The sequence below is a fragment of the Rana temporaria genome, chromosome 4 (genome assembly GCF_905171775.1).
Source record: "Rana temporaria chromosome 4, aRanTem1.1, whole genome shotgun sequence".
Taxonomy (NCBI): domain Eukaryota; kingdom Metazoa; phylum Chordata; class Amphibia; order Anura; family Ranidae; genus Rana; species Rana temporaria.
This window is the reverse complement of record NC_053492.1, coordinates 332,796,182-332,816,577: the sequence shown is the minus strand read 5'-3', so window position 1 is coordinate 332,816,577 and position 20,396 is coordinate 332,796,182. Positions and strand designations below refer to the sequence as shown.

The 20,396-nt window shown below is 45.5% G+C and overlaps 1 protein-coding gene across 2 annotated transcripts in view; it reads right to left on the bottom strand.

The window, feature by feature from the left end:
• The window catches only part of ARID4B (AT-rich interaction domain 4B), an 897,525-nt gene that overhangs the window by 329,906 nt on the left and 547,223 nt on the right, over positions 1-20,396 (bottom strand). For both annotated transcript variants that reach the window (XM_040350731.1, XM_040350732.1), the window contains exon 14: positions 6,199-6,296. In XM_040350731.1, coding sequence (XP_040206665.1) covers positions 6,199-6,296 — 98 coding nt within the window. The remainder of the gene's footprint in view (positions 1-6,198; positions 6,297-20,396) is intronic.

Genomic DNA, 20,396 nt, shown 5'->3' with positions numbered 1-20,396 from the left:
CAATGGAATGCAATCACACCCCACCCCTTTCATCACAGCAAGCTTACTAGTATACATCAGCCAACACACAATATATATATACAATATCTGACCGCATTAAATGTGACTAGCACAGACCATAGTGGGGTTCTCATTCACCCTGTGCCCCTAAAGTCACTCCTGTTACATGGCTCCCTCCTTGTGGAACACTCTGGCAGACCCGGCTTGATCCTTTTCGGGTCAACTTGGGGATGTCCGGAACTAGGAGGCCGGGATAACGTCTGTTTGCCGGGATAAACCATCAGCATTGCCATTTGGCTTACCAGATCGGTAGCTGATGGTGACGGTGAATAATGGAATTCAGTTCTGGAACAGTCACTTGCTTTGCTCTCTCAATGGCTCCCAAAACCTGTTGCTGATGCTCTTGGGACAGATAAGGCACCACCTGGATGCAAATCCCATTTAATCTTTTGACAATTTCCGCCTGTTTATGCATTTCAATGTTCAAGCCACGGGACATCTCATAATACATGACATAGTGTCGTTGCATCTCTGATTTCTCACTGGCCAACTTGTCACATTCCCATTTTAGACTGTGATATTGTGCCGGATCTACAGTACATGTCGGGGAAGGTAGTCTTACCCGGGTCTCAGCAGCAAGCGAGTTGGTTCCAGCAACGCGGGTCTGGGCACAGGTAGTCACTGTGTGGGCTTCAGCGGGGCACATCGGGGCGTACGCAGAAATAAGGGGGGCCAAATCATTCCCCAGTAGTACATCTGCTGGCAAATCCTTCATCACCCCCACATTCACGTGTCCCGAACCAACCCCCCAATCCAGGCGAACCCGGGCAACGGGTAGCCGGAAGACGGTGCCTCCCGCTACTCTTACGGCTACGGTGTCTCCGGTGTGCTGGCTCTCTGGGATGAGTTTCTTCTGTAGCAGGGTCATTGTGGCCCCAGAATCGCGTAGTCCATTGGCTACCTTTCCATTGGCCCAGACAGTCTGCCTGTGTTGCTGCCTGTTGTCCTGGTTAGCTGCTTGTATCGGATCTGCCTCGTGCAGAATGTCCCAATGTTCTTCCTCCTCAACGCAGTGGGCCGCAGGCATGGGTGTGCGGGGGTTCCCCCTTTCTGGCTGTCTCCATGACTGTGACTGCCTGGGTGGATTCAATGGACAGTCTAGCTTTCTGTGTCCTAGCTGTTTACACCCGAAACACCTGATGGACTGTGAGTAGTCCTGGGAGTTGAACGTAGGCTTCTGAGGATAAGTGGCCGCTGGAGGTGGTGTTGTAGGACGGTCCGACTGGGGTTTGTAGGCAATAGGCGGCGGGGGTGCCGCTGATCCATAATCCACCCGAGCTGTGGTCTTGGCCACAGAGTTGTCCAGTTTGCGGGCGTCTGTGTATTCGTCCGCCAGGCGAGCTGCTTCAGACAAGGAGAAAGGGTTTCTGTCCCGGACCCATTCTCTGACTTCCCGGGACAGTTTGTCAAAGAAGTGCTCCAGCAGGAACACCTGCAGCACCTCTTCCCCGGATTCTGCTTGGCATCCATCGACCCAGTGGGATGCTGTGCGGTGTAGGCGGCATGCCAACTCGGTATATGAGTCTCCAGTCTGCTTGCTCGTCTCTCGGAACCGCCTCCGGTATGCCTCTGGTGTGACGGCATACCTGGCCAAAAGTGCTTCTTTTACCAGTCCATAGTTCATAATATCCTTGTCTGGAATGGCCCTGAATGCTTCACTGGCCCGGCCGGACAATTTCCCAGACAAAATGGTAACCCATTCCTCTGTGGGCACCCGGTGTAGGGCACATTGCCGTTCAAAATCAGCAAGGTACCCATCAATCTCCCCTTCAGTTTCAATGAAGTTCTTAAAAGCAGCAAAATGTATCTTTCTCCTTTCAGTTGGTGCTGCTATGACTTCTGCTGCTGCAGAACGTCTTTGCCATAGCCAATTTGCGTCCACAGCAGCTATAACCCGGTCTATGATCTCCGGTGGAGGGTTAGGACCATAGTGTGCCAGTCTTAGCTTAACAGCCCGATCAAAACTTTCTTCCTCCGGGGTCCTGTCTGTTACGCTGGGCCTTTCCGTTATGTTGGGTCTTTCCGCTCCATCCATTTGGACAAGTTCTGTGATCACGTCCATCTTCTTATGGTTTCTGGCTGCTCTGCCCCGGCTCTCCAGTAAGTCCTTGAGGGTAGAGAGCTTCAGCCGTTCCTACTGTGTCTCCATTGTCCTGTGTCCTTGTAGCTGTCCTTTAAGGCTGTGGGATCATCCCACTGCTTGCCAACAATTGTAACGGAACCCCAAATGGGACAGGGGTTAAATCCGTACACGATATTCCATTCCCCCCAGAAACGAGACACACAGCTCTGGTTGAGGTTCAAAACAGGGAATGAATCTTTATTATCTGCACATGGTAATACATTTCTCTTCAAAATACATCCCTCCCACCCTTGGGAAACAGGGTGGGTTAAATTGTCCAATGACAATGGTGATACAGGTCAGGTGTGTTCAAACTTCTCCTTCAGTAAACAGTCTTAGCAGGGGAGGGGGGTTTGCTGGAGTGATTCCCCCCCTTTCCTCACAGCAAGACACTTTAACATCCCATAATAGGTATTCAGACTGTCTACCAAGCTCCAATCCACATAGCAGACTTAATTACCACAATAGACAATGGAATGCAATCACACCCCACCCCTTTCATCACAGCAAGCTTACTAGTATACATCAGCCAACACACAATATATATATACAATATCTGACCGCATTAAATGTGACTAGCACAGACCATAGTGGGGTTCTCATTCACCCTGTGCCCCTAAAGTCACTCCTGTTACAAGTGGTTTTCCCCTTAGAAAGTTTGTGGTGGTTGGTAAACAGAGAGAAATACTGCCTGGTACCCTCACAGGTGAAACCCTTTCTGGGTTATCTCGTGGATTCAAGGACTCAACAGCTGCTCCTTACTCAGGAAAAAGTAGAGAATATAGTGACGGCTGTGGGAGCTCTCTATGTTCCAGGAGGGACATCATGAGGGTACTTGAAGCTAATGACGACCCTGCATCCCTGCAGTGCCATGTGCGCAACAACACTCCAGGGACCTCCATTTTTATTATCTTTTCTTCCTGGGACAGGAAGAGGGAATGATTGGATCAAACACTAGAGCTTACCCATCTGGTAAGGTCCTCTCTGTTGTGGTGGACAGTGCAGGACAATCTCATAGTGGCCAGGCCCTGGGCACAGTGGAATCCATTAAAGGTCACCAAGGATATGAGTATCTGGGGGTGGGGAACCCATTTAGGAAAGGGACAGGCACAAGGGGCCTGAAACAGGACAATCGGCCAAGCCTCCTCTGACTTCAGAAAACTGAAATTGGTAGGAGAAGCCTTAAAAGAGAAGTATGGGTTTTATTTTATTTTTTGATTCATACTTACTTCGGTCGATGGAGCATCAGACCGATGCTCCATCTGTCCCCTGCCGTCTCTGCACTGAGAACCGAGCCACCGAACACCACCGATGGCTCGTTTCTCACAGATCCCTAAGGCCCCGTACACACGACCGAACATGTCTGCTGAAACTGGTCCGCAGACCAGTTTCAGCGGACATGTTTGGTCGTCTGTACGTCCGACCGGACAATTTTCCGGCGGATCGGACAGGTTTCCAGCGGACAAATGTTTCTTAGCATGCTAAGAAACATGTCGGCTGGAAGCCTGTCCGTCGGACATGTTCGGTCGTCTGTACAGACTCACCGGACATGTCCGCTTGGCCGAAAGCCCTCGCATGCGTCGAAGCGATTCGACGCATGCGTGGAAGCATTAACCTTCCAGGGCCGCGCACGTCGCCGCGTCATCGTCGTGGCGACGGCGCGGCCACGTCACCGGGTATCGTGTCCACGCGGATTTCTGTTTGATGGTGTGTACAACCATCAGACAGAAATCTCCGAGCGGACATGTCCGATGAAAACGGTCCGGCGGACCATTTTCATCAGACAGTCCGTCCGTGTGTACGAGGCCTAAGAGGAAAGCTGCTGACTGTCAGTCAGCGTCTTTCCTTTCTGCTTCTCCACGCTCATTGGATCAATGAGCAATGGAGGGGCGGGGAGAGGCTGTCTCAGAGGCTCGCTGAGACTGCCATCAATCAGGGCAGCTGGTAGACCCCGACTTGGAAGTGATGATGCACTGCCCGAGTGATGGCAGTGATGTCAGCGGAGAGTGGACTTCAGACCGCTCTCTGCTGAAAACGCTACGTAGTAGGTCTAGGAAAAACCTACAGGCCTCAAAGACTTCAGTAGTTAGGTGGATCAGCCAGACCATTTCTTTACCCTACAATAATTCCGGCACTTCAGTACCGGCACTCCCGAAGACACATTCTACTAGAGCCCTGGCAGCATCCTGGACAGAAAAAGCAGGAACTTCTTGGGAATAAATTCAGAATGCAGACACCTGGTCCAACCAAGATACTTTTGTGAAGTACTACAGATTGGAAACATCAGGATCTAGCCTTTGGCAGGAAAGTCCTGCAAGCAGTGGTCCAACCCTAAAATAGGCCCGTGGTCCAATTCTCCTTTCATGTGTGCAGTCCTCGAAGATGAAAATACCCAGTTGGCAGGCCTATGGAGATGGAGGACTGTCACCTGATGATAAAGGGTTGTGGCATACCTCTCATGTACGGGTGCAGAATACTTTTATAGCAACTGAGGTCAAGGGGTTGGGTGGGTGTGGATTTTTTTTAAAGGCTGTCTATGGATTGTGTTTCCTTGCAAGAGAATATCATCTTTCAGGTGTGCCTTCCTGTTACCGGTAAGTGTAACTGGGGATTGTTATCAAATGTACATATATGTATATAATGGGTAGGGATGAGCTGAACACCCCCCTGTTCGGTTCGCACCAGAACCTGCGAACACACCAAATGTTCGTGTGAACTTTAGAACCCTGTTAAACTCTATGGGACTCGAATGTTTGAAATCTAATGTGCTAATTCTAAAGTCTAATATGCAAGTTATTGTCCTAAAAAGTGTTTGGGGACCTGGGTCCTGCCCCAGGGGACATGTATCAATGCAAAAAAAAAGTTTTAAAAACTGCCGTTTTTTCAGGAGCAGTGAATTTAATAAGGCTTAAAGTGAAACAATAAAAGTGAAATATTCCTTTAAATTTCGTACCTGGGGGGGGGGGGTGTAAAGTAAGCATGTGAAATAGCGCATGTTTCCCATACTTAGAACTGTCTCTGAACAAAGTGTAATTTCTGAAAGAAAAACAGTCATTTAAAACTGACTTGCGGCTCTAATGAATTGTTGGCTCCCGGCAATTCAGAGAGAATTCATTCATAAAAAAAAAAAAACGTACCAGGCCACATGCCCTCAACATGGGGAGAATTGTCCCCATGTTGATGGGGACAGGGGCCTTATCCCCACAACCCTTGCCCGGTGGTTGTGGGGGTCTGCGGGCGGGGGGTTTATCAGAATCTGGAAGACCCCTTTAACAAAGGGGACCCCCAGATCCTGCCCCCCCTATGTGAATTGGTAATGGGGTACATTGTACCCCATTATAGCCACAAGTCGGTTTTAAATCACTTATTTTCCTTCAGAAATGACACTGTGAAGAGACAGTTCTAAGTACGGGAAACATGCGCTATTTCACATGCTTACTTTACACCCCCCTAGGTACAAAATTTAAAGGAATATTTAACTTTTATTGTTTCACTGTAAGCATTATTAAATTCATGTTGCCGCGAACACCCCAAATTGTTCGTTGTTCGCCGAACAGGCAATGTTCGAGTCGAACATGAGTTTGACTCGAACTCGAAGCTCATCCCTAATAATGGGTAAAGCCTGTGAGATGTAAGCTGCTGCCAGCTTGCCTTTAATTCACTACCAGCTGCAGAGTATACCGTTTTTTACCTTCAATTTATTTTAACATGCACTACACCTAGAAAATTTTAATTTCAACTTGTAAACCTTTGTTGTAATGTTACCAAAACACATCGGGGCATATTTAAAAAGCAGAGAATGTGAATTTCAAACATTCACTGGTTGTAAAATATTCAATGCCATTTAACATACATGCACCAAATATTTACTTGCAGAGAAGGTTTGGTGAATGTCAGATTCACTGCCCCATAGTAAATAGTCAAATATATTCCCGTAGCAAAAACATATAAAACAACTGCATTACAGTATACATAACTAATAAAAAACACAAATACATACAAAGGATTTCACCTACTTCTTGTAAGCACATTTGACATTATACCCAGCAGCTGAATTTAATACGGGAATTCCAAGATCCTGGTAAACGTGTTTCCAGACCGCCCCACTGTCAATCTTTCAAAACAAAAACAAAAAAAATAGATATAAAAGTTAGTAAAAAATAAATTAAAAGAATAATGAGATACACTTTTAGCCAACAGACTTAAATGCGGTTAATGAATGAGTGGGGTATTTGTAAAAAAAAAACATGATTTGGGGGGAGAATGGGAAGCGTGTTGTAAGGAAAGGTGAGGAGAAAGTTGAGCTGTATGCACTGGTCACAAAAAAAGGTGGGGTGCTGGAGATGGAGGGGGGGGGGGGGGGGGTGAGGGTTTAAAGACATATAGGAAGGTTGGTACAGAGGCCACAGAACCAAGTTATAATTTATTTCATAGGAGGGGGGAAAAGTGTAAAACTAATGTTGAAACAAACACTAAAGATTCACTTAGGAGAAGAGGTTACACTTATAATACAATAAAGGAATATTGGGGGGGGGGGGGGGCGGAGTTACAAAGGGGGATGGAATTTGTTTATTTGGTCTTACTATTATGTGGGTTTTTTGGGGGGGGTTATCTCCCTCTTTTTCTGCTTTTACTATATTTTTTATGCAGTCAAAAATATTGAATATAGGCTCCTGGAATTTCTGAGGGATGGGTAACTTAGTTAAGAAAGCAGCAGTATGTTCTATGTTGGAAATGTATGATGTTGGGCTGATCTTCCTGTAGAAGACACACCTGACAAAGTCCACTAAGTTAAAGTTGCAAAGTAAGAGGTTCCAATGCCAATACCATTCAGTGTACTCCTCTTATTTGAGGGGAGTAAGTTTATTTGTGAGAAGTGGAGTGGTGTTCTCCTGCAGGCAGGTCAGCATAGATGAAGCGGGGCGTTATGTTTTTCTTTATTGTGTAATAGAAAATAAGAAGTATGTTTTGGCAAATATTTATATCCCTTCAACTTTTAAATTAGAGGTTATAGAATTTATGATGGATAAAATCAGAATACCAGTTATAGTAGTGGGGGATTTCAATGACGTCATTGATAAAAAAGTGGATAGGTTTCCACCAGGAATACGGGTACAGAGTATGTCTGAGAGCCGGTTGCATCAATTCCTACAAGAAGCAGGGTTATTTGATATGTAAGGAGCGCGGAATCCAGATACTCGGCAATATTCTTGTTTTTCAAGCTCCTATTCTGTACTCTCCAGGATTTACCTGGCTTTAGGTAATGGGGAAGCACTACAGACAATAAAGGATATAGTATACCTACCGAGGGGGGTCTCGGATCATTCACTGATGGTGGTCTCTGAAGTTGGAGGGGAAAAGATCTCCCACGGTATGGAAGATGAGCTTCTTTTAGTTTGAACTAATGGGGAATCCAGATTATCGAGGTATTATCAAAGTTAACCACTTCCAGACCTTAGGTGTTTTTCAGATTCGGTGTTTGCAAGACTAAAACATTTTTTTCTGCTAGAAAATTACTTAAAACCCCCAAACATTATATATTTTTTTTCTAACACCCTAGAGAATAAAATAGTGGTCATTCCAATACTTTTTGTCACACCGTATTTGCGCAGCGGTCTTACAAGCGCACTTTTTTTTGGAAAAAATTCACTTTTTTGAATTAAAAAATAAGACAACAATAAATTTGGCCCAATTGTTTTATATATTTTGAAAGATAATGTTACGCCGAGTAAAATGATGCCCAACATGTCACGCTTAAAAATTGCGCCCGCTCGTGGCATGGCGTCAAACTTTTACCCTTAAAAATCTTGATAGGCGACGTTTAAAAAATTCTACAGGTTGCATTTTTTGAGTTACAGAGTAGGCCTAAGGCTAAAATTATTGCTCTCGCTCTAACGATCGCGGCGATACCTCACTTGTGTGGTTTGAATACCGTTTTCATATGTCGGCGCTACTCGCGTATGCGTTCGCTTCTACGCGCGAGCTCGTCGGGACGGGGCGCTTTAAAAAAAAAATTTTTTGCTTTTCGCATTTATTTTTATTTATTTTAGAATTTTTAACACTTTTATTCCTATTACAAGGAATGTAAACATCCCTTGTAATAGAAAAAAGCATGACAGGTCCTCTTAAATATGAGATCTGGGGTCAAAAAGACCTCAGATCTCATATTTGGGCTTAAATGCAAAAAATAGAAAAAAAATAAAAAATGTCATTTTTTCAAATGACCAAAAAAAAAATTTGTCTCTTTAAGAGGCTGGGCGGGACTGACGTTTTGACGTCACTTCCGCCCAGCCGAGCTATGGGGACGGGCGAAGGAGATTTTTCCTTCAGTCTCGTCCCCGCTCACCAGCCGACAGCATCCGATCGCCTCCGCCGCTACCGACGGCTCCGGTAAGTGGCGGAGGGCGCGGGAGAGCGGCGGAAGGGGGGGGGCCCCCTCTCCCCCCACCGATAACGGCGATCTCGCGGTGAATCCGCCGCGGAGACCGCCATTATCGGATTCCAGACCGCGCACACTAAAGATGGATACCTCGGTTGTGACAGCAGCTGCTGCCGTTACCGAGATATCCGTCTTTAAAAATAGGACGTACATCGTCGTGCGCAGGTCTGGAAGTGGTTAAAAGAGTTTGTGGAGTTTAATGAAGGCACGATGATGAGGGGAGTGATGTGGGATGCGTTGAATGCATTTCTTAGGCCCTGTACACACGACCGGTTCATCCGATGAGAATGGTCCGACGGACCGTTTTCATCGGTCCACCGCTGAAGTGGCCTGATGGTCTGATGTGTGTACACACCATCAGTTCAAAAAAATGATCGTGTCAGAACGCAGTGACGTAAAACACACAACGTGCTGAAAAAAACGAAGTTCAATGCTTTCAAGCATGCGTCGACTTGATTCTGAGCATGCGCAGGTTTTGAACCGATGCTTTTGTGTACTAACCATCGGTTTGGCCTGATCAGTCAGCGGTCCATCGGTTCGATTTTAAAGCAAGTTTTAAAATTTTGGTCCGAAGGACAAAAGACCGATGGGCGGTACACACAGTCGGTTTGGACCGATGAAACTGAACCTCGGCCCATTCTCATCGGTTTTGACCGGTCGTGTGTACGCGGCCTTAGGGGCATACTGATCCAGCAGGTGGGAAAAATTTAAAAGGGATCAAGGGAGTGGGAGGATAGAATTAGGAAGGAGCTGGTAATGGCAGAAAAGCAATATGTGAAAGATCAATCTCCAGAGAAACAAAGTTTATGGCTGAATAAACAACAGGAATATAAACTAGCAGTGATTAGGAAATCAGAGAACAAGCGACACTTCCAGAAGCAAGTCGCATTTGGGGAGGGCTAAAGTGTAGGACGGATGTTGGCTTATCTGGTGAGAACTAATTTTCCCCCCTCTGCAATACCTACAGTTAGGACAGAAAGGGGAGAGATCTCATCCCAGGTGTCAGAGATTACAAATATATTTTGAGATTATAAAAATCTGTACAGGTCGCAGGGGACGGCAGGGGGAGAAGAATTGGACATATTTTTTAGGAAGATGGTCCTTACAGTAGAGGAGAGAGAGGGAATAGAGGCCCCAATAACCCTTGAGGAAATACAGCAAGCAGTAGCGGGGATGGCTAACTAGAAATCTCCCGGGCCAGACGGACTACCATTGGAGACTTATAAATACTATGGGAAAGTATTGCTCCCGGAGCACCTTAAAATGGTGAATTGGGCAGGAGCTGAGGGGAAATTGACCACTTCAATAGAGGCAACAATAATAGTATTGCATAAAGAGGGGAAAGACCCATTAGATACTACGTCCTATAGACCAATATCTTTGCTGTGTTCGGACACCAAAATATTGGCCAAGATAATGGCAGCCAGGTTAAATAAAATTATTTCCAAACTTATACACCCAGACTAAACAGGGTTCATCCCAAGCCGATCGACCAGTATGAATATAAGAAAGGTATTCCTCAATCTGCAGATACCAAAAGAGAATATGGGAACAAGAGTGGTTATGTAGTTAAGGTTTTTAATAGCCTGGAGTGGGGGTATATCTGGCGGGTATTGGGGGAATTTGGGTTTGGGCTCTCTTTCATCAGGTGGATAAAAACACTGTATAATGGCCCAAGTGCAAAAATCTGAGTTAATAATGAGTTATATAATAGTTATAAACTGGGAGAAAAGGGCACTTATGCCGGTGGACCCCATTAGGAACTCTATACTGCCAGAGCATCCTCAATTAGAAGTAGTGGAAATAATAAAATATTTAGGTATATATTCGACGAGAGACCCAATAACTATATAAGTAATAATATAATTGCTGGCTAAATTTAAACGTAAAATTGATATTTGGAGTCGACTTCCCCTATCGGTAGCAGGGAGATGCAACTTGATTAACATTTTTATGGATGCCTCAACTGTTATATCTGCTACATAACTCCCCGGTATTGAAAAACATAAGAAATGGTTTAAACAAATTGATACATCATTTAGAGAACTAATATGGAAAGGAGGTCAGGCTAGGATAAGTTTACAAACTTTACAGCTATCAACAAGGGAGGGGGGCATGGGGGTTCCACACACCCAGAGTTACTTCCTGGCAGTACAGCTGCAGCACCTAGGGAGAAGTAAAGTCCCAGGAAGAGGGAGTATGGGTGGGGGACTAATGATACTAGGGGCACCTCATGACACAGTAGTAGAGGCACTAGAAGCAGACTCTTTCTTTTATAGAAATCCTACAGTAAACTTGGCTACAAAAGTATGGAAAGCAGTTAAATTACTAATGGGCTATGAGGGATTAACAGATTATACTCCCCTCAGGAACAATAGGAACCTCCATGATTTGGTAGCCATTGGTAAGATTAAAGAATGGGAAATAAAGGGCATAGGAAGGTTGGCCCAGCTATATGAGGGAAGTCCTTAAAAAACGTTTGCAGCCCTGAGAGGAGAATATGATATACCAAAACAATCATTCCACAAATATTTACAGATTAGACATGCATTGGGGGCCCAGTTTGAGAGACAAGGCCTGGAATGGAGTAAAGCCCCATCCTTAAAAAAGTAAGTAGGCTGAGTAAAAGCAAGGGGTTTTTATCTGAAATATCCTCACAGATATGAAGCTGTAGTATTGAAGGCCCAGAACGGCTTAAAAGTAGGGGAAAATGGGAAGAGGACGTAGGGAAAATAACAGAGGTGCAATGGAGGAGGATATTAGAGAGGGGGCACTTGGTGTTGGTTTCCCCCTCACAGAGAGTACTGCATTTGATGCTGATACATAGGACATACTCAGGGGTCAAGTCCTGGGGAAAAAAGTGTGGGAACTTCCACCCAAGATCCACTCCCCCACCAAAAAAAAAAAAAGATACGCTCATACGCATAATTACTAAACCGCAAGTTCTTTCTAAATCCCGTGAAAACTCGCGGCAGACCTCCGCAATGTCTCCTGGGAACAATGTTAAAAAAGCTCCCAGGAGACATTGCGGCATCGAGGAAGTGACGGAATACCCGCACACTACCTGATGAATCCATATACAGGAAGCGGCCAGTAACATAAAGGATTACTAAGGTTCGCCTGCCCCTGACAGTGACTCGAGCTGGGCATCGCCGCTTAGTGAAGGATTGGCTCGGGCGGCACGGCTGCTCAAGTCCTGCAAAGGGAACTGAGTTCCTGCTGAGAAAAAAGTGCAGGAACTTCGTTCCCACACATTCCAGCAGGACTTGAGCCCTGGACATACTACACTTTCAAGAGATTGTTCCAATTTGGATGAAGAACAGACACTAAGTGCCCCAGATGTGAGGATATGGGAAATTTGATGCATATGGTATGGAAGTGTCCTAAACTGTTTCGATATTGGACTGAGGTTATTGATACCATAAACATGACATATGGAACCAGGCTGGAAATGGACGCCAGACTCTGTTTTGGGTCTTGGGGAGGATACGTGTGTAACAGTGAGTATATCTATAGTGGTGGTGAGGTGTCTAATTGTCAGTGCTGGGCTCAGCTCTTCCTTCTTTGAGCTGGCTGCTCAGCTGTCTGTTAATTGCCAGCTTCTTTCTCTCCACAGTGACCCACCTGTTGATGATCTGCTTGTCAGTCCTGCCTATTTAAAGCCTTCCAGCTCACTTCATCTCTGCCTTCGCCGTTATCAACATCACAGAGACTTTCTCCTGCATTCCTGTTGTGGTCTTGTCTGGCTGGCGTTCCTTCTGGCTCCTGATCTTGCTTGTTGTACTACTACGTATATCGCTGTCTCTCTGACATTGGCTTGACCGACTACCTGATCTGGTTGCTGAACTCTGGCTATGTTTTGACTATGCTTACTCTGTTTACCTTTTTATCATTAACTTCTTGGGATCCACGCTATGGACGAAAGACGTCCACAGCGCGGCTCTCAAGTGCCAAGTGGACGTCTTTAGACGTCCTTTTGTTGTCATTCCCTGTGCGCGCCGCTGGGGGCGCGCAGCGGGGAAACAACGTGCCCGGCGCATCGCTCGGGAGCCAATGCGTGTGCCTGGCGGGCGTGATGTCCGCCAGACACCCGCGATCGTTGGTGACACAGCAGGGACGTGGAGCTCTGTGTGTAAACACAGAGCTCCACATCCTGTCAGGGAGAGAGGAGACCGATCTGTGTCCCTTTACATAGGGACACAGCATCGGTCACCTCCCCCAGTCAGTCCCCTCCCCCCACACAGTAAGAACACACCCAGGGAATACATTTAACCCCTTCCTCACCCCCTAGTGTTAACCCCTTCACTGCCAGTCACATTTATAAAGTAATTAGTGCATTTTTATAGCACTGATCGCTGTATAAATGTGAATGGTCCCAAAATTGTGTCAAAAGTGTCCGATACGTCCGCCGCAATATTGAAGGCCTGAAAAAAAAATCACAGATCGCCGCCATTACTAGTAAAAAAAAATCATAAATCTATCCCCTATTTTGTAGGCGCTATAACTTTTGCGCAAACCAATCAATATACGCTTATTGCGATTTTTTTTAAACAAAAATATGTAGAAGAATACGTATCGGCCTAAACCGAGGGAAATTTTTATTTAAAAAATAAATAAATGGGATATTATTATAACAAAAAGTAAAAAATTTTGTTTTTTTCCAAAATGTTCTGTTTTTTAATGTTTATAGCGCAAAAAATAAAAATCGCAGAGGTGATCAAATACCACCAAAAGAAAGCTCTATTTGTGGGAAAAAAATGATAAAAATATAATAATTTGGGTACAGTGTTGTATGACCGCGCAATTGTCATTCAAAATGCGTCAGCACTGAAAGCTGAAAATTGGGGGTTTAAGTGCCCAGTAATGAAGTGGTTAAACAAGTGTGATTTAACTGTACTTCTGTCTCGGTCTGATTCATGGTTTCTGACACTATTTCAGGCATGAAAATGAATTGCACAGAGATGGCAATCAGTGGAGCCCCCATCAGTAAGAAACTGGGTTAGAATAAAAAGTGAGATGGTATGGAAGGAAAAGTTTGTCTATATGAAGAGAGGAAATCTTAAAGAATTAAAAAAAAAATGGAAACCTTGGCTGAAAAATGTCTGGAATAGAAGCAGGAACACCCCCATAAAAAATAAGAGGAATAATGTAACATTAAAGATATACTAGCATAGAGTGAGGTAGGGAGGGGGGAGGGATAAAGAAGGAAATAGGATTTGTCGGTATAAGAGATATTACAATGTTGTAAGAAACTCTTTTATTTCCTTTTTTCTACATACATGTATGTATTTTTGAAGTGTGCAGAAAACATATAAAGAATATATAAACCCCCCAAAAAAACGGTTCACAAAAATGGAGTGCAATGGATGTGTATGCGCACAAAAAAAAACACTTATTAAAACCTAGCTTGGAAAATAGGTTGAGTGACCCTAGTATATCTGGCACCTCATCCCTATTAATTAGAAATAGTAGTGTAGCACTACCCCCGAAGGAGCCGCTGGTTAATTTGGGATCGGCGTATTAAGTTACCAAATTCTTCTGTCTAATGACAATGCTTGTGAGTGTGGATAAAAGAACAAGTGCCCAGCAGGTAGCGTGAGGTCTTTTTAATGCTTTATTCCGGAGCCAACAAGGCCAACATCAACATGACACACAGTATAGGAAAAAGGTTGATGAGTAGGAAGGACTTGTAGCGTCAGGCCTTGGATATAAAAAAACATAGGGGTAGATTCATAAAGAAGTTATGCTGGCGTATCTATTGATACGCCGCGTAACTTCTAGGATGCTCCGGCGTATCTTTTTTCTGTATTCAGAAAACAAGATACGCTGGAATTTGGCCAAGATCCGACTGGCGTAAGTCTCTTACGCCGTCGTATCTTAGTTGCATATTTACGCTGGCCGATAGGTGGCGCTTTCGTGGATTTACGCGAGGAATATGCAAATTAGGTAGAATTTTCCGTTGATTACGTCGCTTGCGTAAGTCGTTCGCGAATAGGGCTTTGCGTAATTTACATTCACGTCGAAAGCATTGGCTTTTTGCGGGTTAATTTGGAGCATGCGCATTGGGTTACGTTCACGGACGGCGCATGCGCCGTTAGTCAAAAACGTCATTTACGTGGGGTCATGTTTTATTTACATAAAACACGCCCACCTCTTCACAATTTGAATTAGGCGCGCTTACGCCAACAGATTTACGCTACGCCGCCGTAACTTAGGGCGCAGGTTCTTGGTGAATACAGAAGCTGCCTCACTAAGTTACGGCGGCATAACGTATCTGAGATACGCTTCGCCAGCACAACGTTACGGCGGGCTATCTGAATCTAGCCCATAGAGAGCAAGCCTGCTCTCGGCTCAGATCATTTAAACGTTGCCACCCTCGCCAGGGTGGGTAAGTGCCCCTTGGACAGGCAATTAACTTGGACCTGGCAGCCAAAGGGTCGCTCGCAATAATCAGATCACTGGGAGGAAACAATGCCTCTGCCACAGGCGTAGTAAATTTTCTTGGTATAATTGAAGTGTAAGGATAGAGAATCCTCCCAGTAAGTTTTGTTCTACAGGATCACCCACTGACAGCAAAAGAAAAATACCTGTCACGTAGCGCGGTGATCGGATCCCCGGTGGTTTGTCCAGGCCTCACAGACAACCTCTGCACTTAGGTTCTCCCGAGCCAATCCCACACCGTTCAGCCTCCAGCTTAGGATCTGTAACCCAGCAAGGCGCTGGGGTCCCCTGGCTATGAGGATGGGGCCCCGCGGATGCGCGCACCCTAAACTCACCGCAACGCACCTGGAACTCGGGCCCCGCAGACTACCCAAAAAAATGTCCGGTCCTCCAGATATACCCCCCGCCAGCATGCCCAAAGAGGGGAACTCCTCCGATTGGCTGCTGGGGAAGGATGGTTTCGTCAGAACCCCTATAGCGCCAACTGTCGCCCAGGGGTGGGAGCGCACCCCTGGACACACAGACTGACCCAAGAGGCAGTTCTGAACTGGCACCAGCTCAAACTAACAATTAGTGAATGGGAGCAAGTGAAATCTCCCATTCCACACTAACTTTAGCGTAACCCCCCACTAACAAAAAAGGGGGGGCGCTACAGTAACAATAAGGTGATTGGGATTATAGCGGTGCCAAGCAGGAAATTTACAAAGATATATTTATATCCCTTTTCACAAAAAAACACACCTATTGATGCTGACAAATTTCAGATAATCAAAGACATACATTTATTTGCAAGGAGGCAAATGTATAGTTTTATATGACAGTCCTTTTGAGGTTGAACATCTCCCCTAGTACCTCTTCTGGGGCAAACAATTTTAGTGCTGATGAACTTCAGGCCATTGATAATCTGATGGAGCTGTGGGAGGAAGCACGGCGATGGGGGCTAGATTTGCCCCCAGTTATGCAAATCTATTTATGGGCTATTGGGAGCTCAAATACATTTGGGCCAATAACTCTTTTGCAAGGAATCTAGTCCTATATTCATGCTATATAGATTATGTCCTTGTTATCTGGAATGGCACAGATGATGAGCTAGAAGGCTTTCTGGCACATTGTGCAAGTAACCCATTTGGTATTTCCTTCACGCATGTGGTTGACAGTAAGTCACTAGTGTTTCTGGACCTAGAGCTAAGGGCCGATGATAATGGTAGAATCTACTCAAGAATCCACTTTAAACTTAGTGCGGGTAATTCCTATTTACATGCCCGCAGCCACCATCGGCCTAGGTGGATCAAAAATGTTCCATTTGGGCAGTTCTGTAGACTTAGGCGGACTTGTACTCTTAAAAAGGACTATGAAGATCAAAGTCTGGTCCTAAGGAACAAATTTAAGGAGAAGGGGTACGATGAAGTGCATATAGAAGAGGCTTTCCAGAAGTACCTACAGTTATATGAAGAAGGCTAGACAAAGAGCGATACAATTACAAAGTATGCCAAGGATGAAGTACCTCTGGTGAGTTTCTGTACTAGGTACAACAACAACAAAGTCTCTATGATACAGAAAATCTTCAAGAAGAATTAGAAGATTCTGGAATCAGATCCATTCTTGAAGACTTGCATCCCGCCTCATCCAAACGTAGTCTTCAGAAGACCAAAAGATCTGAGGAGCATCATTGCCCCGAGTAGGGTAAAGAAGAATAAGAGCAAAGGACTGAACAATGCCTGGACCACCATTTTTGACCAGAAGGGGAGCTACAGATGTGGAGTGAGTAATTGCGGAATTGTGTACATATATGTCACAGAAAAACAGCTGCAACTGGAGTAGATGGAAGAAGTCATGAGATCAAGCAGTTCATCAACTGTGGGTTTGCATATGTCATCTATGGTCTACTTTGCCCATGTGGCCTCATGTATGTTGGCCGAACATCCTGACCAATGAGGACCAGAATGAATGAACACCAAACCTAACCTTTAAATTCCAACCCTATATGTGTTGCCCAATATACATATAGTAAAAGCTCCTAGTTAGGGATGAGCCGAACACCCCCCATTCGGTTCGCACCAGAACCTGCGAACACACCAAACGTTGGTGGGACTCTAACGTTTGAAATCTAAAGTGCTCATTTTAAAGGCTAATATGCAAGTTATTGTCCTAAAAAGTGTTTGTGGACCTGGGCCCCTGTTTTGAAAACGTCCGTTTTTTAGAGAGCAGTGAATTTAATAATGCTTAAAGTGAAACATTCCTTTAAATTTCATACTGTAAGGGGTTAGCTCGGTGTGTGACCCCCTGGATGGGTTCACTACACACTGAATTTATACAGACAGGCAGTCGAAGACGGTTGAAAACAAAGATTTTGGTTTATTCTTCCATCTTGCTGGAAACAAGTGCAAGCATCCAAACAGCATAAACAAAATCAAACATAAAATAAACCCTGGCCACTTGGGGCGTCTACCTTCACCACACAGGAACCTATCTAGGGAGTCTGGCACAGCCTAGTGCTGGGCAGACACTGCTGGTCATACAGCAGAAAAACAATAGTCTTTTGATTTTTATCACACAGAAAAATCAAACACCTCCTCACCTCCTCAGAAGACTTTCAGTACGCTGCTCTCCTTACTCACAAAGCCTCAGGATGCAGCAAATCAGTAGTAATCCTCTGGATTACTTATAGAGGCCTTAATTGCCTCATTCTGAACAGCTGAAGTTTTCCAACGCCCTTAAACCTTTTCTGGCTACGTTTGCAGCCGACGCCTAATAATTGGTGTATTGTCTAAACAAGGCAGAAATGTATGTCCCGTCTGTGACAACACCCACAGATATACCTGACTTCCTGTCACATACCCCCCCTCTTGTTTCAACCCTAGGGTTGGGACACAGGTTGCCAGGCAGGCATGCACTCGGGACAACCCATCTGCATTCCCCATTTTAGCACCAGAAGGATGCGTTACCACAAAACTAAATTCCTGGAGGGTCAGGAACCACCTATTTATTCTCCTATTGGTCTCTTTGTTCTGTGCCATCCACTTCAATGGGGCATGATCCGTCACCAGTTCAAACTGTCTACCCACGAGGTAGTACCGGAGAGAATCCAAAGCCCATTTCACCGCCAAACATTCTTTCTCAATGATGGCATAATTCTCCTCATGGGCCTTCAACTTTCGACTGAGGTACATAACAGGGTGTTCCTCCCCCTTACAGCTCCTAAGCCCACATTTGATGCATCTGTCTGAACCACAAAGTCCCGTGAAAAATCAGGCAAATTTAAAACTGGCTGACTACATAAGGCCTGTTTTAAAGCCTGTTTCTGCTTCGGGAGTCCATTTGGTCCTGACAGACTCCTTCCCTTTGGTCAAATTGGTCAGGGGACCAGCCTGTGAGGCAAAATGGGGGATAAATGAGCGATCCTCAAAAATGCACAAACCTGTTTCTTGTTGGTGGGATGTGGCCAATCCTGAATAGCCTCAACTTTGTTTATTTGGGGCTTGATTACACCTCTTCCACAGGTATACCCCAGATACTTCACCTCTTCTAGCCCAAGGGTACATTTTTTTGGATTAGCTGTAAACCCGGCTTCCCAGATGGAATCCAACACAGCCTGAACGTTTGGTAAGTGTGAGTCCCAATCCTCACTGTGGACGACCATGTCATCGAGGTATGCAGCAGCATAGGCTCAGTGAGGCCGAAGGGTCTAATCCATGGTGCGTTGAAATGTGGCGGAAGCATTCTGTAACCCAAAAAGCATCCTCTGATATTGGAAAGATCCGTCTGGAGTAACAAATGCTGTTTTTTCCCTGGCCGACTCCGAGAGGAATTTACCAATAAACCTTGGTCAGGTCTAACGTCGTCATGTACCAGGCAGTGCCTAGGCGATCAATCAGTTCATCTATGCGGGGCACAGGATAGGTGTCAAACTTAGTGATGTGATTCAGGCGGTGAAAGTCATTACAAAACCGCCAACTTCCATCTGGTTTGGGCACTAAGACAATGGGACTGGACCAATCACTATTTGGCTCTTCTATCACCCCCAGCTCAAGCATTTGTTTTACTTCCTGGCGAATTGCCTCTCGCCGGGCTTCTGGAATTCTATAAGGCTTCAACTTGACCTTATGCCCTGGTGTGGTGATAATGTCATGTTCAACTCCGGAGACCCAACCTGGCAGGTCTGAAAACGTCTCCTTATTACGGAGCACAAATTATTTAACCTCCTGTTTCTGAGTTTTGGATAGAGTCTCCGCTATCCCAACTTCAGGGACAGCCAGGTTAAATGGAGCAGAAAATCGGGTAGTCTTAGCGACCAAGGACTCTCTATCCTTCCATGGTTTCAGCAAGTTCACGTGATAGAGCTGCTCAGGTTTTCGTCTTCCCGGTTGGCTAATTTTATAATTCACCACTCCCATTTTTTCCAACACTTCATATGGACCCTGCCATTTGGCTAGGATTTTACTTTCGACCGTGGGGACCAGCACCAACACCCTATCACCAGGTGCAAAGGAACGGACCTGGGCCCCACGATTGCAAATCCTTTGTTGAGCCAATTGGGCTTGGGCTAAATGTTCCTTCACACTCGGCATCACTTGGGCAATTCTATCTTGCATTTGGGCCACATGTTCAATCACACTTCGATGAGGGGAACACTCACTCTCCCATGTTTCCCTGGCAATGTCCAGTAGGCCCCGGGGGAGCCTCCCATACAGTAGCTCAAACGGAGAGAACCCTGTGGACGATTGGGGAACCTCTCTTATTGCAAACATCAGATAAGGGAGCAGATAATCCCAATTCTTTCCGTCTTTATCCACCACCTTCCTCAACATTTGTTTTAAGGTTTTATTAAACCTTTCCACTAACCCGTCTGTCTGAAGGTGATATACTGATGTACGTAATTGGGTCACTTTCAGGAGTTTACAAAGTTCTTTGGTCACCCTAGACATAAACGGGGTGCCCTGGTCAGTTAGGACTTCCTTAGGAAGACCCACACGGCTGAAAACCTGAAACAACTCTTTGGCAATGGTTTTAGCAGAGGTGTTTCGGAGAGGAATCGCTTCTGGGTACCGGGTGGCATAGTCCATTATTACCAAGATGTGCTGGTGCCCTCTAGTGGACTTCAGTAAGGGGCCAACCAAGTCCATGGCGATCCCCTCAAAAGGGACCTCGATAATGGGCAGGGGTACCAACGGACTGCGGAAATGTTGCATGGGTGCAGTAATCTGACACACTGGACAGGAAGAGCAGTACAATTCTACTTCCTTAGTGATCCCAGGCCAATAAAACCTCTGGGTGATCCTCTCCTGGGTTTTTTCTGTTCCCAAATGTCCCCCAAGAATGTGCCCATGGGCCAGT